Genomic DNA, 26886 nt, shown 5'->3' with positions numbered 1-26886 from the left:
GTGTTAATAATAATAACAATAACAACGACACGGACGACAGTTTATAAAACAACAACACACAACAATAACAACAACATTCACAGTGTTAATAATAACAACAACAACACGGACGACAGTTTATAAAACAACAACAACACACAACAATAACGACAACATTCACAGTGTTAATAATAATAACAATAACAACGACACGGACGACAGTTTATACAACAACAACAACACACAACAATAACGACAACATTCACAGTGTTAATAATAATAACAACAACACGGACGACAGTTTATAAAACAACAACACACAACAATAACGACAACATTCACAGTGTTAATAATAATAATAACAACGACACGGACGACAGTTTATAAAACAACACACAACAATAACGACAACATTCACAGTGTTAATAATAATAACGACACGGACGACAGTTTATAAAACAACAACAACACACAACAATAACGACAACATTCACAGTGTTAATAATAATAACGACAACACGGACGATAGTTTATAAAACAACAACACACAACAATAACGACAACATTCACAGTGTTAATAATAATAACAACACGGACGACAGTTTATAAAACAACAACACACAACAATAACGACAACATTCACAGTGTTAATAATAATAACGACAACACGGACGACAGTTTATAAAACAACAACACACAACAATAACGATAACATTCACGGTGTTAATAATAATAATAACACGGACGACAGTTTATAAAACAACAACACACAACAATAACGATAACATTCACAGTGTTAATAATAATAATAACACGGACGACAGTTTATAAAACAACAACAACACACAACAATAACGACAACATTCACAGTGTTAATAATAATAACAACACGGACGACAGTTTATAAAACAACAACACACAACAATAACGACAACATTCACAGTGTTAATAATAATAACAACAACACGGACGACAGTTTATAAAACAACAACACACAACAATAACGACAACATTCACAGTGTTAATAATAATAACAACACGGACGACAGTTTATAAAACAACAACACACAACAATAACGACAACATTCACAGTGTTAATAATAATAACAACAACACGGACGACAGTTTATAAAACAACAACAACATACAACAATAACGATAACATTCACAGTGTTAATAATAATAACAACAACACGGACGACAGTTTATAAAACAACAACACACAACAATAACGACAACATTCACAGTGTTAATAATAATAACAACAACACGGACGACAGTTTATAAAACAACAACAACACACAACAATAACGACAACATTCACAGTGTTAATAATAATAACAACACGGACGACAGTTTATAAAACAACACACAACAATAACGACAACATTCACAGTGTTAATAATAATAACAACAACACGGACGACAGTTTATAAAACAACAACACACAACAATAACGACAACATTCACAGTGTTAATAATAATAACAACACGGACGACAGTTTATAAAACAACAACACACAACAATAACGACAACATTCACAGTGTTAATAATAATAAAAACAACACGGACGACAGTTTATAAAACAACAACACACAACAATAACGATAACATTCACAGTGTTAATAATAATAACAACAACACGGACGACAGTTTATAAAACAACACACAACAATAACGACAACATTCACAGTGTTAATAATAATAACAACAACACGGACGACAGTTTATAAAACAACAACAACACACAACAATAACGACAACATTCACAGTGTTAATAATAATAACAACAACACGGACGACAGTTTATAAAACAACAACACACAACAATAACGACAACATTCACAGTGTTAATAATAATAACAACACGGACGACAGTTTATAAAACAACAACACACAACAATAACGACAACATTCACAGTGTTAATAATAATAACGACACGGACGACAGTTTATAAAACAACAACAACACACAACAATAACGACAACATTCACAGTGTTAATAATAATAACGACACGGACAACAGTTTATACAACAACAACAACACACAACAATAACGACAACATTCACAGTGTTAATAATAATAACAACAACACGGACGACAGTTTATAAAACAACAACACACAACAATAACGACAACATTCACAGTGTTAATAATAATAACAACAACACGGACGACAGTTTATAAAACAACAACAACAACACACAACAATAACGACAACATTCAGTGTTAATAATAATAACAACAACACGGACGACAGTTTATAAAACAACAACACACAACAATAACGACAACATTCACAGTGTTAATAATAATAACAACACGGACGACAGTTTATAAAACAACAACACACAACAATAACGACAACATTCACAGTGTTAATAATAATAACGACACGGACGACAGTTTATAAAACAACAACAACACACAACAATAACGACAACATTCACAGTGTTAATAATAATAACGACACGGACAACAGTTTATACAACAACAACAACAACACACAACAATAACGACAACATTCACAGTGTTAATAATAATAACAACAACACGGACGACAGTTTATAAAACAACAACACACAACAATAACGACAACATTCACAGTGTTAATAATAATAACAACAACACGGACGACAGTTTATAAAACAACAACAACATACAACAATAACGATAACATTCACAGTGTTAATAATAATAACAACAACACGGACGACAGTTTATAAAACAACAACACACAACAATAACGACAACATTCACAGTGTTAATAATAATAACAACAACACGGACGACAGTTTATAGCCCAGTTGACATTGGCTGATTGGATTCCTCCAATATGAACAAACACATTCTCCTGCGGAGGGAGCCGGTAGGAACGTTGGGTTGCTTGGTCAACGACCAGGGTCAACGGCGGCTCCGTGGTGTATTCCGCAAATATGCCCAACTGTGAGGGCGGGCACAGGCCGGCGTGAGTAGGTTAAACGTTGAGTTTTATAAGGGCACCACGGGGTGACCAGCCCCTGCCCCCCCGGCCCCACCTCTCCCACCCCCACCACCAGCCCCACCCTCCCCACCCAGCCCCTCCCCACCCTCCCCTCCCCACCCAGCCCCACCCTCCCCTCCCCACCCAGCCCCACCCTCCCCACCCACACAACCCTCCCCACCCTCCCCACCCACCCAGCCCCACCCTCCCCACCCACACCACCCTCCCCACCCTCCCCACCCAGTCCCTCCCTCCCCACCCAGCCCCTCCCCACCCTCCCCTCCCTACCCAGCCCCTCCCTCCCCACCCTCCCCTCTCCACCCAGCCCCACCTCTCCCATTTTTGGATGCACGACGGACGGACACAACAACAACAATAATCCCCGTGTGGGCTGGTGGTGTAACCAGGAGGTTCCTACCGGTATAAATATTCTCCTGATTCCGATACAGTTGGAGATCGCCGCCTCAACACAATGGGAGGCTCTCTCAAGCAATGCGGGGGGGGGGGTGGTTTTTGCCGGCTGTACGTACGTTGATCTTTCTCCTTCTGGCGTCTCTCCATCTCCTTAGACTTGTAACCAGTGGTGGGCAGGATGTCCTCCAGAAAGAACCGCTTCACCTCGAAAAGCCTCCCAGGCACTGGCCCACGGACGAGAGGCAACACGGCGTGCACACCGCCACGTCCAACATCGCCGTTCCGTTTGGCCCGCCGCCGCCACCGCCGCCGCCGCCGCCGCCGACGCACGGTTAGATCGAGTGAATATAAATGTTGTGTCGTTAAACCCGCCACCACCCGACGCAGCAGCCGGTTAGCGAGGTTTGTCAAGTAAACAAAACGTGGCCAACGAGTTGCTAATTCGGCACACACCGGTGTGCTGGAGGAGTAAACCCACAACATTTACCGTTCGGTAATTACAACCGGCAAATGTCGCACTCCAATGGTAAATGTTGTGGGTTTACTCCTCCAACACAACGGTGCGCCGTGCTAGTAACGATATTTTGTTTTACGTGACAAAATCTTACAAATTGGCCGTCGGGTTTAACAACACATTTACATTGACGCGATCAAACCCAAAAAAACCTCTAATACATTATCGATAATATTGGTCGCGAAAGCCTACCGCTACGTGTTCAACCGACGGATGGATTTAGCCGTCTCTCACGTCTGACGACGGGGCAGCCGCCGAAGTACTCTGAAAAGAGTGAGACGTTGAGGGGGGCGCTCATCAGCACGACGCGGAGGTTGCACTGCCGCTCCAGAATGTCGCGCAGCTTGATGAGCAGGATGTCGCAGAAGCGGTCGCGTTCATGGATCTCGTCCTAGTGGATACATCACCGCCAACGCTGCCATCATCATCATCATCGTAACCACCACCACCACCGCCATCATCACCATTGTCAATTTCGCCATCACCAGTTAACAAAAATCTATCATGACCAACTGACAAGACAAAGATCCCCCGTATAGCCTTAACAGACTCGTTGGGGCAAGTGCTGTAAGCGAGTAGCTCCTATGAAGGCAGGCACGGTACACAAGGGGGTGGGTGGCAAGCACCACTCTTTAAGAACCACCACCAATACCACCACCAGAACCAACACCAGCACTACCACCATCATCATCACCACCCGTAATCACCACCACCACCACCACAATTATCACTACCATCATCACCACCCTTAACCATCACCACCACCAGCAGAACCATCAATAACCACCACCCTTAGCAGCAGCAACAACACTACCAGCATCACCACCATCATCACCTTTAACCAACCAGTAGCAACAGCATCAGCACCAGCTTCATAACAATAATTAAACTTCACCATGTACATACAGTCTGTTGTCAATCCAATGATTGAGACACTAAAACCGAACAAAAACTCAGAAACCGGAACTGGCCACATCTTGGGTTAGACCGAATAAAATAAAATAAATTAAAATCACGACGTTTCGAGCGAGCGCACACACAAGGGTCCGTCAGCAGGTGGGACAACCACATCTACAGGCCTCGATAGCCTCTTGTGACAGCAGCAGCAGCCCTTTTGCCCACTTCAGCAATTCTTTCTTGCTGTGGTTGTCCCACCTGCTGACTGACGCTTGCGTGTGCGCGCGCCCGAAACGCCGTGATTTAATTCATTTCATTTTCTACCTACCACGGTGACTTTACCGAGAGAACCCAGGGGCGTGGACCCCTGCAGTCACGAAAACTTCAAATCTAGATTAGACTGAAAAGAAAACTTTTGAGCACCGGTGTGTGGTGGATCGACTGTAGCTCGGCACGTACCACGATGATGTGCGTCACGACGGTAGACGTGGCGCTGTCTCCGGCCATGAGGGTCCTCACCAGCACGTCGTTGGTGCAGAACGTGAGGAGCGTCTTTGGCGAGACCCTGCGCGCAACGCCGCGTGCGGAACGCGACGGTATGAGGGATACTCTTTGGTTCTATTGGGTAAAGTCACCACGTAGCAGGTTAAAAATAAAATAACAAAAATCACGACGTTTCGGCCACAACACAAGCGGCCTTCATCAGGTGAAGGGACGAGACTGTCTGGAGGACAGCGCTAGAGTGAGAGAAGCCACGCTGAGATCACGACCTTTAATGAGGGATACTCTTTGGTTCTATTGGGTAAAGTCACCACGTAGGTAAAAAATAAAATAACAAAAATCACGACGTTTCGGCCACAACACAAGCGGCCTTCATCAGGTGAAGGGACGAGACTGTCTGGTAGGACAGCGCTGGAGTGAAAAAAGCCACGCTCAGATCACGACCTTTAAGCTGTGTGAGAAGAAAAACACTAAGCGCCTTGACAAAGGAATTATCATATAATTTAGCATTGAAATGGCTCATTGAAATAGCTAAGTTAAAGTATACACATCTGCAGAGGTACCCCTTGACAAAGGAATTAGCATAGAATTTAGCATTGAAATAGCTCATTGAAATAGCTAAGTTAAAGTATACACATCCGCTAGAGGCACCCCTTGACAAAGGAATTAGCATAGAATTTAGCATTGAAATGGCTCATTGAAATAGCTAAGTTAAAGTGTACACATCCGCAGAGGCACCCCTTGACAAAGGAATTAGCATAGAATTTAGCATTGAAATGGCTCATTGAAATAGCTAAGTTAAAGTATACACATCCGCAGAGGTACCCCTTGACAAAGGAATTAGCATATAATTTAGCATTGAAATGGCTCATTGAAATAGCTAAGTTAAAGTATACACATCCGCAGAGGCACCCCTTGACAAAGGAATTAGCATATAATTTAGCATTGAAATGGCTCATTGAAATAGCTAAGTTAAAGTATACACATCCGCAGAGGCACCCCTTGACAAAGGAATTAGCATAGAATTTAGCATTGAAATGGCTCATTGAAATAGCTAAGTTAAAGTATACACATCCGCAGAGGCACCCCTTGACAAAGGAATTAGCATAGAATTTAGCATTGAAATAGCTGAGTGATAAGCTGAGGTATAAGGGATCTCAAATACATACATGGTGTTTTCCTGTTAACCTAACATCTAGGTTGTCAGTCAATATTACGATTCGTAAATTTAACGTAGGTATGCAAGTTGAACTTCTTTCGCACCACCGTACGTAGCCAACCGTGCTCAATGGTCCAACGTGTGTGAAGTCCTCCCCCCACCAGCCGACACAGCCAAACCAATTAAATTACCACATGGTGGTAAAAGTGTTTCACTGTGCGCCCAACAAGATTGTTTCAGCTCACCACCGACAGTTGAGTTGAAGAACAATTCCATCAACACAAATTCAGCAATCGTATACAATGCCTATAAAGCGATATGCTAAATTTCCTTGTGACAATTGTTCTGCACCCCCACCCATACCCATGGCAAATTGTTGTTTGGCTTGCATCGTGCAGAGGAAGGATTTCACGACAGCTGTTTTGTCAAGATAATTTCTTCGCTGCCTAACCAAAAATAAATGTGCCGTAAATATTGTTGCACCGGCTCGGTTTTCGTAGAGTCGTGTCACCGCAGAGCTCAGACAGGACGGAGAAACGCAAACCGAACACAACCCTAAAAATCACACAACTCAACGAAAGGACACGGCGCAGGGCAGGGAGAAACATGACAGGACACAGCGGTAAAAGTACACAATAACAAACGTATGTGTGCATGTGCGCGTGTGTACGTTGAACGTCTTTCACACCGTACGCAGCCGACCGCGCTAATCGTGGGGGCGCGACTAGCACAGTTGGAATGAAACGACGAGAAAAATTACAATAGCACACGGCCCAGAGGGAAAACACAACAACAAAAACAACAGAACACACACACACGCGCACGCGCGCACAACGGAAGCGCCAACACGCGTACACGCACTTGCTCTCCAACCGGATCTGGTAGCCGACGGTCTGGCCGACGCCCTCCCCTCGCTCCTCCGCCACCCTCTCGGCCGCGGCGACGGCAGAGATTCGGCGCGGCTGCGCGCAAATCACGCGGCACGGCGACCCCAGGCGGCTGCCCTCGTCCAGGATGTACTGAGGGATCTGCCGGGGGGGGGTGGGGGACGACACGGGCGGCGGCGCGCGCCGAGTGTTAAGCGGTGATCGGAGGCAGTCCTCAAGATCGCAATTCGGGGGTAAAAAAATAAAAAATAATAATCCACGTTCACCCCGCTCGTCGTGGTGGTGGTCACTGGGGAAATGAGCCCGACATGCTGAATGAAGGAGCGCCGAGTTCCAGGACCGTGCTGCGAGCACCTGCGTGGTTTTGCCGGAGCCGGTCTCGCCCAGCACCAGCAGGATGTTGGACTTGGCGATGGTGCCCAGCAACTGCTCCCGGAACGCGGCCACGGGGAGGGTCTGGCGGAACGCCTCCAGCTCCGATCGCCCCCGCGGCGGCGGGACCTGAGCGATCCCGTCGCTGAGCCGTCCGCTCGGCCTGCTCGCCTCGCGTCTCGCCCCTGCGAGTGACACGCGTCGAATTGCATCAGCGTCACGGGTGCCACGGTGGCTAGGAGATGTTGACTCCCTCGCCTGGTGTACAGGAGGTCGTGGGTTCGATCCCAACCCCGACATCTGCTAGATGTTAACTCCCTCGCCTGGTATACAGGAGGTCGTGGGTTCGATCCCAACCCCGACATCTGCTGCTGCTGTATATTTGGAGTCTGTGTCTCTCTCCCTCGTCATCATCATGGTGGCTAGATGTTAACTCCCTCGCCTGGTATACAGGAGGTCGTGGGTTCGATCCCAACCCCGACATCTGCTGTATATTTGGAGTCTGTGTCTCTCTCCCTTGTCATCATCATGGTGGCTAGATGTTAACTCCCTCGCCTGGTATACAGGAGGTTCGTGGGTTCGATCCCAACCCCGACATCTGCTGCTGCTGTATATTTGAAGTCTGTGTCTCTCTCCCTCATCATCATCATCACGGTGGCTAGGAGATGTTAACTCCCTCGCCTGGTATACAGGAGGTCGTGGGTTCGATCCCAACCCCGACATCTGCTGCTGCTGTATATTTGGAGTCTGTGTCTCTCTCCCTCATCATCATCACGGTGGCTAGGAGATGTTAACTCCCTCGCCTGGTATACAGGAGGTCGTGGGTTCGATCCCAACCCCGACATCTGCTGCTGCTGTATATTTGGAGTCTGTGTCTCTCTCCCTCATCATCATCATGGTGGCTAGGAGATGTTAACTCCCTCGCCTGGTATACAGGAGGTCGTGGGTTCGATCCCAACCCCGACATATGCTGCTGCTGTATATTTGAAGTCTGTGTCTCTCTCCCTCATCATCATCATGGTGGCTAGATGTTAACTCCCTCGCCTGGTATACAGGAGGTCGTGGGTTCGATCCCAACCCCGACATCTGCTGCTGTATATTTGGAGTCTGTGTCTCTCTCCCTCGTCATCATCATGGTGGCTAGATGTTAACTCCCTCGCCTGGTATACAGGAGGTCGTGGGTTCGATCCCAACCCCGACATCTGCTGTATATTTGGAGTCTGTGTCTCTCTCCCTCGTCATCATCATGGTGGCTAGATGTTAACTCCCTCGCCTGGTATACAGGAGGTCGTGGGTTCGATCCCAACCCCGATATCTGCTGCTGTATATTTGGAGTCTGTGTCTCTCTCCCTCATCATCATCATGGTGGCTAGGAGATGTTAACTCCCTCGCCTGGTATACAGGAGGTCGTGGGTTTGATCCCAACCCCGACATCTGCTGCTGTATATTTGGAGTTTGTGGTGTCTCTCTCGAATCGACGTGCGTTGAGCGTATTTGGCTGCTGCGAACGTCCACGTGATAAGCCACTTCATTCGAGCAATCATTTTGTGGCCAGGTCGCTGCTGATAAATGGCTACGCAGCTCAGCGCAGCCTTACCCGGTAAAATAATGCCTGAATAGATTAGTTGATAGAGGGCACCAATGGAGCACCACGGAAAAAAAAAACCGTCGCCGGCAACTCCAAAGCGGGAACGAACCTGGGTCAGAGCCGGTGTCGGGGAAGCGCTGCAGAAGCACACGGGCGGCGTGGCGCGCCCGTTGCGACAGCGCGAATGACATCTCGGCGCCCGCCACCTCCGCTGGCTCCTTCTTGCGCACGGTGAGGCGCTGCATCGGCCCCCCCCCTTGCTACCGAAACGCAGCGAGGAACGTGGGGGGCAGCGTTAATTTACCGGTGGGCGGGCGGGTTAGGTGGGTGGGTGGGTGTGTGGGCGTGTGGGTGTGTGGGTGGGTGGGCGAGCGGGTAGACGGATAGGTGTGCATGCAGGCGCACGGGTAGGCGTGTAGGTGGGCAAGTATATGAGTGGGTTTGCGAGTGCGTGACGAGGCAGGCAGGCAGGTAGGTAGGCATGTAGGTGGACATGCATGTGGGCAGGCAGGTGCACAGGTAGATACGGGGAGCGGTACTGTAGCGGTTAGCACGCTGCTGCGCTACGAACCCGATTCCCGCTGACGGCCAACACCAGTGACAATTATCTGAACCGATCATATGCCTCTCCTAGGTCGACTCAGCCTCAAATGATTACCGAATGCAGTATGTAAACATCGCCACTCGGGAGACGAAGGCGATCAGGCGTGGTGCCGGCCACCCACCCGTGCCGGCCCTCATAGGTGCTCGCTAACGGCACCTCCTCCAACAGCCTGTTAAGACTACACGGGGGATCTTTGTCTTGTATAGGTTGGGTGGGTAGGTGAGCGGGTACGTAGGTTAGTGCATGCGAATCACAAGCTTAGTCCGTGCTCGCCAGTTGCCTGGGTGAAAGGTTGGGCTCCGTTTTGCCCTAACGCCTGGCCAGCTGGCTTCAAAAAAACGTAACCAATGAATGAGCCGATTTTCATCGCTCCCAACTCGGCAGTGGGATGGTCTCAGGCACGTTTTCTCCTCTTGGCTGGGCCGCTGTCCCGATTAGCACGGGTGGCTACGTGCAGTGCAAAAGAGGTTCTACTAGACGTGCCCACACACTTACATTCTCTGACACTGCCCTTGGCCGTGCCTTAGAACGCCAACGCCCCGCACAATCCCGCTCGCCTCTCTCTTGACAATGTGTCTCTTACCTTTTCGTACGTTCTCTAATCAATGTGCTTTCTCTATGCCGAAAACAAACTTCTTTGAAGCTGATTTTGCGTTGAAGTTCGTTGCCCTTCCCCCACGCCTCTGGTCAGCACGGTTTGGCTACGTACGGTGCGAAAGACGCTCAACATACACACGCTCCTGTTCCTGTCTCTTAGAGTTTAATTCAGAATTTGTTCCATTACAAAGACCCCCTCCCCGTGTAGCCTGTAACAGGCTGTCGGGGCAAGTGCTGTTAGGGAAGCACCTATGAAGGCCGGCACAGCAAACAAGGGGGGTGGGTGGCCAACACCACGCCCGGCCACCCTTTGTCTCCTTCGTGGCAATGTTTCCGCATCGCACCAGGTACTCATTTGAGGCTGAGTCGACCTAGGGGAGGCCCGGGAGCAGTTCAGACAATCGTCACTGGTGTTGGCCGTGAGTGGGAATCGAACCCGGGTCGCCAGGTTTGTAGCTCGGCGCACTAACCGCTACACTAACCGCTCCCCACAGGCACTCATTGGCATACGCGAAAAGCACGCCTATCTCAAAATCGTGTATGTCAAAAGCAATGTTCCCATAAGGGGCCGTCCATAAATGACGTCACACGAGTTTGGCCGATTTTTGACCCCCCCCCCTGCCCCCCTCGTCACACAGCGTCACAAAGTCAGACGCCCCTGAAATATGACGTCACAAAGTTCTGCCCCCCACACCCCCCAAACCATATTTCCATTTTTAAAATGAAACACGCTTCAAATCGCTTTACACTATTTTTTCATTGTAGTGCGTATTTAATGTGGCGCTGCACTCTGATGTTGTAGGAGAAAACATTTGTAGAATTATAAAATATTAAAAGTAATTCTATTAAAAAAATACTTGAAACTTTGCAGTAGAACGAAGCAAAATGGAGAGTACAATAATATCAATTACATATTCATTCCACAGAATGAAAAGCCCTGGTAGAATCATTAAAATCAAAATGTTTAATAACAATCATTCAAAATGTTTTTTACTAAATGTATGCATCACCATTCTCCCACGGAGAAGCGAAATGCTCCTTCATGGAATAAATAAAAGGTGACCTTAGTAAATTTAAAACATCAAATAGTTAATAATGAAAATTATTCAAAATTAGTGCCGTTATAACAATTCTATTTAATTAAGTAGATATTTAAATTTTGATTTAAAGCTTTCGTGACTGCAGTAATTCATATTCTTAGCTCTTTCGGTAAAGTCACGTTGAAGGGAAACAATAAAATAACAATATATATAAAACAATAAAAATTCTCACGACGTTTCGACCATAACGCCTGATGACGACCGTTTGTGTTATGGTCGAAACGTCGTGAGAATTTTTATTGTTTTATATATTTTTATTATTTTATTGTTTCCCTTCAACGTGACTTTACCGAAAGAGCTAAGAATATAGATATTTAAAGTTGCGCATTTTGATGTGACGTCACATTTCTCAACCCCTCCTCCCCCCCTACGTCACACATCGTCACAAACGTCTGACGCCCTCCATAGGTGCGTGACGTCATTTATGGGCAGCCCCTAAGTGATAATGATACAGGATTCGTCTTCTTTGCTTCTCTCGGTAAAGTCACCACCACCACGTGAGAGAATGAGAATAAAATAATAAAATCACGCGATACAATTCCCACGACGTTTCGCGAGATGAAGGGGGTTAGGGGATTTCACCGAGACTCGCAGAGATAGTCGCCTAAGTTATCCTTGCCCATATCAATACAACGGCACACAATATACAATAGAGGGCTTCAACAAAAATGTTAACACATTATGGGGCTGTCGCTTTTAATAGAAAAAAAAGAACGAATTTTGATTTAAAGCTTCCGTGACTGCAGGGATTCATATTCTTGGTTCTTTTGGTAAAGTCACCACCACGTTAGAAGGGAAACAATGAAATAATAAAAATATAACACAATAACAATAAAATCATCTGATGATGATTGCTTGTGTTGCGGTCGAAACGTCGTGAGAATTTTATTGTTTTATATTTTGTATTATTTTATTGGTTCCCTTCTACGTGCAGGTGACTTTACAAAAAGAACCAAGAATAATAATTTTATTGTTTTACAATAATTTTATTGTTTATATTTTTTATTATTTTATTGTTTCCCTTCTACGTGGTGGTGACTTTACCGAAAGAACCAAGAATAATAATTTTGTTTTACAATAATTTTATTGTTTTATTATTTTTATTATTTTATTGTTTCCCTTCTACGTGGTGGTGACTTTACCGAAAGAACCAAGAATAATAATTTTATTGTTTTACAATAATTTTATTGTTTTATATTTTTATTATTTTATTGTTTCCCTTCTACGTGGTGGTGACTTTACCGAAAGAACCAAGAATAATAACTTTATTGTTTTACAATAATTTTATTGTTTTATATTTTTATTATTTTATTGTTTCCCTTCTACGTGCAGGTGACTTTACCGAATTACCAACAATATGAATCCCTGCGGTCACGAAAGCTTTCAATAAAAAATATATCAATATTCATTAATTATTTCCAAGCAAACTACATTCGTGTGTTTTTCTTAAATGCATTCCGTTTAAACTTGTAACAAATATTTTTTTACGTACTGACAAATTAAAGGTTTTAATTCCACTGTGTGGTGCAATTATTAAACATTCTAACAATAACGTGCCCAACATTGTGTATACATATATTTAAAATGTGATTCACAGCAAAAAAAAATTAAGTATGCTTTTTAATGAAATACTATCAACCCAAATAAATGAACGGTTAACACACTTGCAACATGATAACAAACGTGATGTTAATATCTTCACAAAGTCAAAATGATTATCTCTCCTCCCCACTTGTCCGCCTTCGTTGGTCAACGCGTACCTCTGGAATCCTTCCCCAGAGCCACATTTCTCGTTGAAAGTTCTCACGAGTGTCAACATTTTCTTGTTACTTTACGTTAAAATGTAAACTCTTAATATGCTTAAATTTAGATTTAAAGCTTTCGTGACTGCAGTAATTCATATTATTTTTATTGTTTTATATATATTTTATTGTTTCCCTTCAACGTGACTTTACCGAAAGAACTAAGAATATATCTTAATATGCTTCCCGTAAAATAAAATTAAGCAACACAGTTGAGGAATACAAAGGCGGTGAACACAAGCAAATCGGACACATGCACGATCACAACGAGACGAGCAGAGGGCAAATAAGTGTTGTTGTTATTGTTGTTGTTGTTCTTGCTACATGTGTGTGTGTGTACACTGTGTGTGTACACTGTGTGTACACGTGTGTGTGTGTGTACACTGTGTGTGTGTGTACACGTGTGTGTGTGTACACGTGTGTGTGTGTGTACACCGTGTGTGTACACTGTGTGTGTGTGTACACTGTGTGTACACTGTGTGTGTGTGTACACTGTGTGTGTGTGTACACGTGTGTGTGTACACTGTGTGTGTGTGTGTACACTGTGTGTGTGTGTACACTGTGTGTGTGTACACGTGTGTGTATACACGTGTGTGTGTACACGTGTGTGTACACTGAGTGTGTGTACACACGTGTGTGTACACTGTGTGTGTGTACTGTGTGTGTGTACACGTGTGTGTACACTGTGTGTGTACACTGTGTGTGTACACGTGTGTGTGTGTACACTGTGTGTACACTGTGTGTGTGTACACGTGTGTGTGTGTACACTGTGTGTGTATACACGTGTGTGTGTACACGTGTGTGTACACGTGTGTGTGTGTACACTGTGTGTACACGTGTTTATCTTTAGAATGTGAAAGGGGGTCACTAACACCACTTGCCCCCTACAGCCTGCGAAGGCTACACGGGGGATCTTTGTCTTTGTGTTCACGTGGCGTGTTGTTTCACGATGTCCACGCGAACGACGTTAAACACCACCACCACCACCACGAGTTCGATCGATCGATTATTCGATCGATTGAAGGGAAGAAATCGGCGAAAGGCCCCCAGACTTGCAGGCCCCGAAGCCGGCTTTTTTTTTAGTTTCGATCGCTTTTTTAAAACGAGGGGTTAATCGATTAATCTCGGTCGGTACATTTTGTATTTTGTTTGTTTTAAATGTTTAAAAGTGCGGGTGGATTAAGATGGAAGTTTAAAAAAAAACTCACTCAGTCGCAAACTCCCAAGGCCAGCCGAGATCTTACAAAGTGAAGTGGAACCAAAATCGTGACGCTGACGGGCGAAACCAAATTGGTGACAAGCTGGGGGGGGGAGGGCGAAACCAAATTGGTTACAAGCTGGGGGGGGTGGGCGAAACCAAATTGGTTACAAGTTGAGGGGGATGGGCGGAACCAAATTGGTTACTAGCTGAGGGGATGGGCGAAACCAAATTGGTTACTAGCTGAGGGGGTGGGCGAAACCAAATTGGTTATAAGCTGGGGGGGGGGGTGGGCGAAACCAAATTGGTTACAAGCTGAGGGGTGTGGGCGAAACCAAATTGGTTACAAGTTGAGGGGTGTGGGCGAAACCAAATTGGTTACAAGCTGGGGGGGGGTGGGTGAAACCAAATTGGTTACAAGCTGAGGGGGGTGGGCGAAACCAAATTGGTTATAAGCTGGGGGGGGGGTGGGCGGAACCAAATTGGTTACTAGCTGAGGGGGGGTGGGCGAAACCAAATTGGTTACAAGCTGGGGGGGGTGGGCGAAACCAAATTGGTGTCAAGCTGAGGGGGTGGGCGAAACCAAATTGGTTACTAGCTGGGGGGGTGGGCGAAACCAAATTGGTGACAAGCTGGGGGGGGGTGGGCGAAACCAAATTGGTTACAAGCTGGGGGGGGGTGGGCGAAACCAAATTGGTGTCAAGCTGAGGGGGTGGGCGAAACCAAATTGGTTACTAGCTGGGGGGGTGGGCGAAACCAAATTGGTGACAAGCTGGGGGGGTGGGCGAAACCAAATTGGTTACAAGCTGGGGGGGAGGGCGAAACCAAATTGGTTATAAGCTGGGGGGGGTTTGTGGACGACTGTAACAGGGGGGCAGGTACAGTACTCTTGCGCGTGTTAAAGTACAGTGCGTATTAACAGGAGTCTACGGGGGGAGGGGCAGCACTTATCAGTTCTACGGAATTCTAGCCTCGCTGTCACGTGGTCGCCTTATCCGCGCTACGTTTTCTAAACGCGCCCTGCTAAGGCCTCGCACATGGTCGCAAACGAGCGTGGGGGGTATCGCGTCACCCCGGGGCCCGGCGGCGCGAAACGTCGGACCTCCCCCCTCCTATCAGCCCGCCGGCACCGCCACGCGAGGGAATAGTTTTTCGCGTGTAACCTCGCCAATGGCTGGCATCGGCGGAACCCGTCAGCAGGCAACGATGAACCAGGTAGGAGGGCGGCACGCGGGGAGAGAGGAGAGGGGGTGGTGGTGGTGCACCACGTGGTTCACACGGTGGTGTGGTGTGTGGGTGATGTTGTTGTGTAGGTGATGTAGTGTGTAGGTGATGTAGTGTGTAGGTGATGTTGTGTGTAGGTGATGTTGTGTAGGTGATGTTGTGTGTAGGTGATGTTGTGTGTAGGTGATGTTGTGTGTAGGTGATGTAGTGTAGGTGATGTTGTTGTGTAGGTGATGTTGTGTGTAGGTGATGTGTGTAGGTGTAGTGTGTAGGCGATGTAGTGTGTAGGTGATGTTGTGTGTAGGTGATGTTGTGTAGGTGATGTAGTGTGTAGGTGATGTAGTGTGTAGGTGATGTTGTGTGTAGGTGATGTTGTTGTGTAGGTGATGTTGTGTGTAGGTGATGTTGTGTGTAGGTGATGTTGTTGTGTAGGTGTAGTGTGTAGGTGATGTAGTGTGCAGGTGATGTTGTTGTGTAGGTGATGTAGTGTGTAGGTGATGTAGTGTGTAGGTGATGTTGTGTGTAGGTGATGTTGTTGTGTAGGTGATGTATGTAGTGTGTAGGTGATGTAGTGTAGGTGATGTTGTGTGTAGGTGATGTTGTTGTGTAGGTGATGTTGTGTGTAGGTGATGTGTGTAGGTGATGTAGTGTGTAGGTGATGTAGTGTAGGTGATGTTGTTGTGTAGGTGATGTTGTGTGTAGGTGATGTTGTGTGTAGGTGATGTAGTGTAGGTGATGTTGTTGTGTAGGTGATGTAGTGTGTAGGTGATGTTGTGTGTAGGTGATGTGTGTAGGTGATGTAGTGTGTAGGTGATGTAGTGTGTAGGTGATGTTGTTGTGTAGGTGATGTTGTGTGTAGGTGATGTTGTTGTGTAGGTGATGTGTGTGTAGGTGATGTAGTGTAGGTGATGTAGTGTGTAGGTGATGTTGTTGTGTAGGTGATGTAGTGTGTAGGTGATGTTGTTGTGTAGGTGATGTTGTGTGTAGGTGATGTTGTTGTGTAGGTGATGTAGTGTGTAGGTGATGTGTGTAGGTGTAGTGTGTAGGTGATGTGTGTAGGTGATGTAGTGTGTAGGTGATGTAGTGTGTAGGTGATGTTGTTGTGTAGGTGATGTAGTGTGTAGGTGATGTTGTTGTGTGTAGGTGATGTTGTTGTGTGTAGGTGATGTTGTGTGTAGGTGATGTAGTGTGTAGGTGATGTTGTTGTGTAGGTTATGTTGTTGTGTAGGTGATGTAGTGTAGGTGATGTAGTGTGTAGGTGATGTTGTTGTGTAGGTGATGTAGTGTGTAGGTGATGTTGTGTGTAGGTGATGTTGTTGTGTAGGTGATGTAGTGTGTAGGTGATGTTGTGTGTAGGTGATGTTGTGTGTAGGTGATGTTGTGTGTAGGTGATGTAGTGTGTAGGTGATGTTGTGTGTAGGTGATGTTGTTGTGTAGGTGATGTTGTTGTGTAGGTGATGTTGTGTAGGTGATGTTGTTGTGTAGGTGATGTTGTTGTGTAGGTGATGTAGTGTAGGTGATGTTGTGTGTAGGTGATGTAGTGTAGGTGATGTTGTGTGTAGGTGATGTTGTGTGTAGGTGATGTAGTGTGTAGGTGATGTAGTGTGCAGGTGATGTGTGCAGGTGATGTGTTGATGTTGTGTGCAGGTGATGTGCTGATGTGTGTAGGTGATGTGCTGATGTTGTTGTGTGCAGGTGATGTGCTGATGTTGTGTTGGGTGATGTGTGTAGGTGAGGTGTTCAGGTGATGTTGTGTTGGGTGATGTGTGCAGGTGATGTGTGCAGGTGATGTAGTGTTTGGTGATGTGTGTAGGTGATGTACTGATGTGTGCAGGTGATGTGTGCAGGTGATGTACTGATGTGTGCAGGTGATGTGTGTAGGTGATGTGTTGATGTTGTGTGCAGGTGATGTGCGGATGTAGTGTTGGGTGATGTGTGCAGGTGATGTACTGATGTTGTGTGCAGGTGATGTGTGTAGGTGATGTGTTGATGTTGTGTTGGGTGATGTTTGTCGGTGATGTGCTGATGTTGTGTGCAGGTGATGTGTTGATGTAGTGTTGGGTGATGTGTGCAGGTGATGTGTTGATGTTGTGTTGGGTGATGTGTGCAGGCTGAATTTGTAGAAGAAGTGGATGCGCTCTCCATCGTAATGAATCGGATGGGGAAGGATTTATTTCACATGGGCTACTACCTTGAAGCCCTCAAAATCTACGAGGAGGCTCTGTCCCTGCAACTCTGCCACTCCGCCTCTGTCGGCAGGTATCGTCAAATGCAGACGCATATCGTGACATCTAACGGGCAGGTTCCAAATGGAATTTGTGACATCTCAGCTTGGTCACACGCGTACGTCGTCACGGAATTGCCCCGGCGTTGACAATAATAATAATCAACGTGGTTAAATTTCGATTTGAAGCTTTCGTGACTGCAAGGATTCATCTTCTTTGGTTCTTTCGGTAAAGTCACCACCACCACCACGTAGAATGAGAATAAAATAATAAATTGATAAAATAAAATAACACAATAATAATACTCTCACTACAGCGCTGTCCTACCAGACAGTCTTGTCCCCTTCGCCTGATGAAGGCCGCTTGTGTTGTGGCCGAAACGTCGTGTTAGAATATTATTATTGTGTTATTTTATTTTATCAATTTATTATTTCATTCTCATTCTACGGTGGTGACGGTGGTGACTTTACCTTAAAGAACCAAAGAAGAATAATCAATGTGGTGGCGCTGATCGGCTGGAGGTCACAACGTGAGATTGTTACAGGGTCAAGGAACGCGGTCGCAAGGTAGCAGCTGCTGTGCGTTGTGCGATGGAGACTCGGCGCTTGTTGCGCAACCATCCCGAGTCGGGATTTTATTTGAACTTTGATTTGCTGACTCCTCCCCCCCCCCCTTCCCTCAACCGCCTGGGATAAGAAGGCTCAACTAATCGAGTCTCTCACCTTTCTGAAGAGATGCCGCGACTCTAAGCTGTCTCTCTCTCCCCTCCTCTGTTCCGACCATGGATGAACTCGTCCGTCTGAACGGGGCCCGTAGCTATCCGTGGTGCTAAAGTTGAGGGCGCTTTGTTTCCTCTCACACAGCTTAAAAGTCGTGATCTGAACGTGGCTCTCTCACTCCAGCACTGTCCTACCAGACAGTCTCGTCCCTTCACCTGATGAAGGCCGCTTGTGTTGTGGCCGAAACGTCGTGAGAATTTTATTGTGTTATTTTATTTTATCAATTTATTATTTTATTCTCATTCTACGTGACTTTACCGATAGAACCAAAGAAGACGCCTGCTTCACGTTTCAGGGCAAGTGCTCCTTTGATCGCTATCAAAGGGGTAACTTATCCCAGCCCCTCCCTTAACCTGTGTATATATAATCCAGGTCGTCTCTGAACTGTGCTCCCGACACATATTCTGCGTTGACTTTTACACCCGAAGACGGAAGCTCGTGTTGCCTCCGAAACGTCCGTGATTTAATTGTTTTGTCTTATTTCATTTTATCTACGCGACTTTACCGAATGAAACCAAAAGAGTTATGAATCCTTGCAGTCACGAAAGCTTCAAATCTAGAATTTGATTTGAAGCTTTCCGTGACTGCAAGGATTCGTGCTCTTTGTTTTTTTGCGGTAAAGTCCCACGTTAGGTAAAAAAATAAAATAATGAAAACGACTAAAAATGAAATCGCGACGTTTCGGAGGCAACACAAGCTTCCGTCTTGTTTATGAATACCACGAAACATTTTAATAGTAATTGTTTTAACAGAAAGTAGTCACTTTTGACTGTTTATTTACCATGCATTAGGCTAGGCCTAGACTTGTACCGATCATTCTTGGCTGAGACCAAAAACAATCAGTGTAATTGCATTAAATAAAGTACCCACAGTAAATAACTCGTGAAATTAACTTAAAGTGAAGAGAACTACCAATAGAGACAGGCACCGAGGGTAGACAAAGGAATACAGAGATACAGGAGAGACAGCAAGACAAAATACAAAGGCAAAGATCCCCCGTGTAGCCTTAACAGACTGTAGTGGCAAGTGCTGTTAGCGAGCACCTACGAAGCCGGCACCGCACAAGAGGGGGTGGGTGGCCAGCACCACGCCCGACCGCCTTTGTCTCCCCAGTGGCGATGTTTACTACACACCACACCAGGTACTCATTTGAGGCTGAGTCGACCTAGGAGAGGCCCAGGACCGGTTCAGATAATCGTCACTGGTGGTGGCCGTGACTGGGAATCGAACCCGGGTAACTGAGTTCATGGCACAGTGCCACCAACCACTACACATAGAGACAGGCATCAGCTGGGTCCGAGATGTAATAACGGGTGATAATGCTTCCCCTTGTAGGCCAGGCCTATGCCAGGAGGTGTTTGTGCTTTCGTGGGATGAACTGTTGCATTGGCAGTAAATGCCCTTTAAAAAAAAAAACTAGAGACCTTTGCTGTAAATCATGACATTCATTCATTAATCGCTGCGAGTGGATTTCAGTGAAACAAACCCCGAGTCGTGGCATTAAGCGACAGCTGACGTGTGACTCCTGGCAGAGTTGTTTCCCTGCTCTTCTGCAACATGGCCATGACTTACGTCAAGTTGGGGAGATTCGAAGATGCTGTGACCATGTCGTGCAAGTCCATCGACGCTGACCGGCAATGGTGCAAGGTATTCATTGCAGGCGGCAAGCCACACCTTTGCACGAGTCATCATCATAGTCAACAACGCGAATTGTCGTCTGTGTAAATATGTACGCTGGTCAGATGCTACGTTAATTCATATTTGGTATAATCCTTTTGGCATTGCCAACTGCTTTTCAAATGCATTTGGAAGTTGTGCCATCATGTGCCCCCCCCCAACGGAATTTGTTTTACAGCCCCCAGGGAGAGATAGGCCCGCTCAACAGCAATGTGGGATGTCACGCAGACGGGGAGTTGAGGGAAACACAGCCACACACACACACAGAGAGAGAGAGACGGGAGGGACACACAGAGACAGACACAAATCTAGACACGTATCAAATATTTCCTAGATAACCTGCATATGCTGTTGGTGCACGTGCTCCGACCAAGCACCTTCTCTAAGGCTGGCACAGCCCCGGCGAAGGCGATCGTGTTACGTGTGGAGTAAGCGTCTCAGCGGTTTAGCGCGTTGCTCTTAACGACCCCACCACCTGTGTTCAATGTCCACCCACAGTTAAAACTGTTGTGAGAGATATCCACACTTGTCCTGGGCCCTTGCCCCGGTGTACAGGGTAGTCCCCAACTCACGACGGAGATGCGTTACGACGACCCCCCCATCGTAAGTCGAAAAATGGCCTAGCCCTACCCAGGAGTCTCAAGAAATGGTGATAATTTAGCATAACAGAGCAATTTACAGTACCGTACTGTATAAACTATATAGTGTATGTATTTATTAATTACTATACTGTGTTGCACAGTAAAATTTAAAGTAAAAAACAAGGTAAATTCTTTGCCTACCCACATGAACTGCAATTTCATAGAAAGTTTTTTTCAGTAAACAATCCCACACTCATTGCCAACACCAGTGACCATTATCCGAACCGTTCCTGGGCTTCCGCCGAGTTCGATTCGACCTCAAATGCGTACCTGGTGCATTGTGTAAATAATCGCAACTTAGGGAGACACGGGCAGCCCAGCATGGTGCTGGCCACCCACCCCCTCGTGTGCCACGCTGGTCTTCATAGGTGGTTTGCAAAACAGCACTTTCCCCAAAAGTCTGTTGAGGCTCCAAGGGGGGATCTTTGTCTTTGTGTGCAGGGTTACTATCAGCTGGGCACGGCGCTCGCTGGGCTGGGCGAGGCAAAGGAAGCGGTCGCTGCGCTGCAACATGGCCTGGCTGTCCTGCTTGTCTCCTCTGGCCACACCGTCAACCTCACCGTTGAATTCCTCATGGAAATGTTCAAGGCCATGAACCGTTAGTATGCCTTGGGATCATTAGGCGCAATGTCATACGGTTTGTGGGCACACTTACCGCAACACAGGCACGTGTGGTTTTAGATACAGAGGTCACCTCCTAGATGATGTGGATCTGTGTAGCGTGCATCTAAATGTGATTTGATCTCTTAGGCACGTGTGGTTTTATATACAGAGGTCACCTTCTAGATAATGTGGATCTGTGTAGCGTGCATCTAAATGTGATTTGATCTCTTAGGCACGTGTGGTTTTAGACACAGAGAGGTCACCTCCTAGATAATGTGGATCTGTGTAGCGTGCATCTAAATGTGATTTGATCTCTTAGGCACGTGTGGTTTTAGATACAGAGGTCACCTCCTAAATAATGTGGATCTGTGTAGCGTGCATCTAAATGTGATTTGATCTCTTAGGCATGTGTGGTTTTAGACACAGAGGTCACCTCCTAGATAATGTGGATCTGTGTAGCGTGCATCTAAATGTGATTTGATCTCTTAGGCACGTGTGGTTTTAGACACAGAGAGGTCACCTCCTAGATAATGTGGATCTGTGTAGCGTGCATCTAAATGTGATTTGATCTCTTAGGCACGTGTGGTTTTAGATACAGAGGTCACCTAAATAATGTGGATCTGTGTAGCGTGCATCTAAATGTGATTTGATCTCTTAGGCACGTGTGGTTTTAGACACAGAGGTCACCTCCTAGATAATGTGGATCTGTGTAGCGCGCACACGCGCACACACAAATGGTAAGTTTTTTTCACGTAAATGTTCCCTTCGTTTTTACACCCTACGGTGTGACATTGCTACGTTTTTGTCTTTTACGTATGCTCCCACGCTTGACTTGGTGGCCTTTCTGTCTGTGTTGGCCGCAGGCAAGACCGACAACAAGAGCCTGTTCGTAGGGGTTCTCCGCATGCTTCAAGAAGAACCGCTGCTGCACACGGAGAAAGTGTGGCAACAGCTGCTGCGCGAGATGGCAGAGCAGGGCCTCTGGAAGGCACGTGCGGCCGACCGCGAGTCGCGCACGCCAGTCGTGTCTGATGCCCCTACGGGCGCGGCGGCGGCATCTCCCGCTCGGCCTCGTGGGATCGTGTCACGCGTCTGCTGAGAGTAAGGCGACGTTTGCGGGCACCCTGGAGCATCGTACGGCACAACGACGGGGGTTTTACGGCGCTCCGTTCTGCCGTCAGCTTGGCGCGTGTGAATTGGCACGCGCAGCGTTCGCGCCGTCTTGGACGCGCGCGAACGCTCAACGAGCGGCGTTTTAATGTTGCGCGATCCGTTCGATGCACGCCCAGTTCCCGTAGTGATCGTGCCCTGTTCGAATTAACGGCGGTGTTTTCCAACGACTCGTGCTGGTTTTAACCTGGCCGACGTTAATGCTTGGGGGGGGGGGATAGCCCTCTTGTCGTGGAACGTGTGTGGGTGATGTTGGTTTTTATTTGTGTCCGGTGTGCAAATAACAGGAGATGTACATAGTGGCGTGTACGCCCGATGACCTCCGACCCCTAAATTCTGTGGTGGGAGTGGAGCCGGCGTCATTAGTGAGTCTCTACTCCCTCTTTCAGGTGGGTCGATGAGTTTGCGATGTGGCCGTAGAATGTTTCTGGTCATACCCCTGTCATTACCTCCCGTAGCCACCAGTCCCTTCACACTCACAACTGATACCCCTGTCATTACCTCCCGTAGCCACCAGTCCCTTCACACTCACAACTGATACCCCTGTCATTACCTCCCGTAGCCACCAGTCCCTTCACACTCACAACTGATACCCCTGTCATTACCTCCCGTAGCCACCAGTCCCTTCACACTCACAACTGATACCCCTGTCGTTACCTCCCGTAGCCACCAGTACCTTCACACTCACAACGGATACCCCTGTCATTACCTCCCGTAGCCACCAGTCCCTTCACACTCACAGCTGACTCCCCCTGTCGTTACCTCCCGTAGCCACCAGTCCCTTCACACTCACAACTGATACCCCTGTCGTTACCTCCCGTAGCCACCAGTCCCTTCACACTCATAACTGATACCCCTGTCATTATCTCCTGTAGCCACCAGTCTCTTCACACTCACAACTGATACCACTGTCGTTACCTCCCGTAGCCACCAGTCCCTTCACACTCACAACTGATACCCCTGTCATTACCTCCCGTAGCCACCAGTCCCTTCACACTCATAACTGATACCCCTGTCATTATCTCCTGTAGCCACCAGTCCCTTCACACTCACAACTGATACCACTGTCGTTACCTCCTGTAGCCACCAGTCCCTTCACACTCACAACTGATACCCCTGCCATTACCTCCCGTAGCCACCAGTCCCTTCACACTCACAACTGATACCCCTGCCATTACCTCCCGTAGCCACCAGTCCCTTCACACTCACAACTGATACCCCTGCCATTACCTCCCGTAGCCACCAGTCCCTTCACACTCACAACTGATACCCCTGTCATTACCTCCTGTAGCCACCAGTCCCTTCACACTCATAACTGATACCCTTGTCATTATCTCCTGTAGCCACCAGTCCCTTCACACTCACAACTGATACCCCTGTCATTACCTCCTGTAGCCACCAGTCCCTTCACACTCATAACTGATACCCTTGTCATTATCTCCTGTAGCCACCAGTCCCTTCACACTCATAACTGATACCCCTGTCATTACCTCCTGTAGCCACCAGTCCCTTCACACTCACAACTGATACCCCTGTCATTACCTCCTGTAGCCACCAGTCCCTTCACACTCACAACTGATACCCCTGTCATTACCTCCCGTAGCCACCAGTCCCTTCACACTCACAACTGATACCCCTGTCATTACCTCCTGTAGCCACCAGTCCCTTCACACTCATAACTGATACCCTTGTCATTACCTTCCGTGGCCACCAGTCCCTTCACACTCACAACTGATACCCCTGTCATTACCTCCCGTAGCCACCAGTCCCTTCACACTCACAACTGATACCCCTGTCATTACCTCCTGTAGCCACCAGTCCCTTCACACTCATAACTGATACCCCTGTCATTACCTCCTGTAGCCACCAGTCCCTTCACACTCATAACTGATACCACTGTCGTTACCTCCTGTAGCCACCAGTCCCTTCACACTCACAACTGATACCCCTGTCATTACCTCCTGTAGCCACCAGTCCCTTCACACTCACAACGGATACCCCTGTCATTACCTCCCGTAGCCACCAGTCCCTTCACACTCACAACTGATACCCCTGTCATTACCTCCTGTAGCCACCAGTCCCTTCACACTCACAACTGATACCCCTGTCATTACCTCCTGTAGCCACCAGTCCCTTCACACTCATAACTGATACCCTTGTCATTACCTTCCGTGGCCACTAGTGCATTCGCACTGTAGGCTGACTCAACCTGTCGGTGATCGTTCGTAAGGTCATGCAAAATAGTCAAAACCTTTTTTACCCTGAGCTGCATTGCCATGTAGTCGTATGTCCTCATCAAAGTTAAGTTTAATACCATGATCAAGAATATTCATATGCGGTGGCTGTCATTATCAACGTTTCGACTCCAATCACCAGGATGTATTCTAAATTAATGTTCAGATACTGAGTGTGGCCAGTTCCCTGTCTTGGGCACAGTTCAAACAGCAGGGTATGGCCTCTCTGGTGATGCCTGTGCTCGAGGAAGGAGTTTCCCAGGTTCACGTGAACTTGTTATCATTCCAAGCCACCAAGCCTGTTCGATTTCCAACTACTGTGCTAATTTATTTTTTGCTACATCTGTTTTTTTTAACTCTTGGAACTCAAAGATAACACACAAATGTCTACAAGGGACAGACAAGATCGCATTTTTTTAATTCTTTTTTGGAAAAGTCAAATATACAGCAGCCTCTAACGCGTGATTATTCTCTAATCGACGTTGTTCCCTCTCCCTGTCTCTCGGTGCATTCCAATGGATGTCTCGCCGTGATTTTTTGCGTAATTTCCAGCTTTTATTTTCCGGTGTTTTCCCAGCGGCTCTCTGCGTTTCTCATCCGTGTCTTATTAGGCGGTGATTGTGATCTAAGCAACCTGCCGGGTGGCTCAGTGGCAGAGCAAACGGCTCCCAGTTAGAGGGCTGTGAGTTCTAATCCTGGTTGGGAGTTCACTTCACCCATCATCATCACCCCTCAACCGTTTGATAACAAAGCAATCATCATCAGCTGTGAAAACCACAGCAAGAAAATTTGAAAAAAAAATAATTCTTGCTGTGGTTTTCACACCTGATGATGATTGCTTCTTGTGTTGCAGTCGAAACGTCGTGAGAATTTTATTTCGATTTAAAGCTTTCGTGACTGCAATGATTCATCTTCTTTGGTTCTTTCGGTAAAGTCACGTATTTTATTGTTTCCCTTCTACGTGGTGGTGACTTTACCGAAAGAACCAAGAATATGAATCTCTCTCTGCAGTCACGAAAGCTTTAAATCAAAACTTTAAAATGAGCAACCACTTTGTGAGGATGTCAGCGGCAGTTGGCGTGTGGATCGACTCGCCCTCCCACCGTAGAAACGCAGAGTTTACACCGCTGGCTAGGGCCGTGAAACAGCAGATGAGCACCGCTTCAACTAATTTGGGGTAGGCAAATCACTTTTGACTTAACCTAAGCGAGAACGGTTTCAAGGGAGGAGACCCGTGGTGAACTGGCGTGTGGAGGGCCCTCCCGTGTACTTTTTGACCAGTGTCCTCTTGCCACAGCTGCTGGCCCCGGGTCAAGAGAAGTGGATCGCCGTTTTGGTCACGTGGCTCCTCAGCCACGGCGCGAAGCCCGCCTCCATCGGCGCCAACCCCTTGCACGCCGCGATGATCCTCATCCTTCACAAGGGCATTGATGGTAAGTAGCAAGAAGTGCGCGGTGATTCTTCGAGGTGCGCAAGTGGGAAACGCGTAAGAGTGTGTGTTAACCCAGGGGTGCTATTGTATTGCACGTATGTTTAATTAATTTTGCGCCGTTTTGTGTGGTGGGTTCTGGAGACACTTTGGATAGGCAACTTCTTTATTACAGTACATAGTTCATAGTTAGTTCATAGTTCATTTATTTGGTATAGCCCTGTGAGCCATTCGGCTCTTGAATCGGGTGCAACCGCAACAAACAAAAAACATGAACAAGAAAACATCTTAAAGTGACTTTGTGTT

At 46.8% G+C, this 26886-nt stretch overlaps 2 protein-coding genes across 2 annotated transcripts in view; one reads left to right on the top strand and one right to left on the bottom strand.

Annotated features, from left to right (window-relative positions):
- LOC142905354 (3'-5' RNA helicase YTHDC2-like) overlaps positions 1-14690 on the bottom strand; it is a 181610-nt gene extending 166920 nt beyond the window's left edge. Inside the window, exons 1-7 of the mRNA XM_076062953.1 lie at positions 14609-14690; positions 9407-9557; positions 7692-7894; positions 7312-7478; positions 5250-5355; positions 4128-4284; positions 3496-3603 (exon numbers count right to left, since the gene is read on the bottom strand). Coding sequence (XP_075919068.1) covers positions 3496-3603; positions 4128-4284; positions 5250-5355; positions 7312-7478; positions 7692-7894; positions 9407-9542 — 877 coding nt within the window. The 5' untranslated portion in view covers positions 9543-9557; positions 14609-14690. The remainder of the gene's footprint in view (positions 1-3495; positions 3604-4127; positions 4285-5249; positions 5356-7311; positions 7479-7691; positions 7895-9406; positions 9558-14608) is intronic.
- Positions 14691-15514: 824 nt separating this feature from the next.
- Positions 15515-26584, top strand: LOC142921554 (TPR and ankyrin repeat-containing protein 1-like; the record flags this gene model as incomplete). The annotated part of the gene is made up of 7 exons (XM_076062961.1): positions 15515-15813; positions 17933-18081; positions 20359-20473; positions 21586-21742; positions 22611-22735; positions 23205-23306; positions 26449-26584. Coding segments are annotated over exons 1-7 (829 nt in total), but the record flags the coding sequence as incomplete, so codon positions are not given.
- Positions 26585-26886: the final 302 nt, after the last annotated feature.

The sequence above is a fragment of the Petromyzon marinus genome, unplaced genomic scaffold (genome assembly GCF_048934315.1).
Source record: "Petromyzon marinus isolate PM22_M1 ecotype Great Lakes invasive population unplaced genomic scaffold, UKy_Petmar_22M1.pri1.0 PM_G_Scaffold_82, whole genome shotgun sequence".
NCBI lineage: Eukaryota > Metazoa > Chordata > Hyperoartia > Petromyzontiformes > Petromyzontidae > Petromyzon > Petromyzon marinus.
The sequence above is the reverse complement of the archived record's forward strand: the minus strand, read 5'-3'. Positions and strand labels throughout refer to the sequence as shown.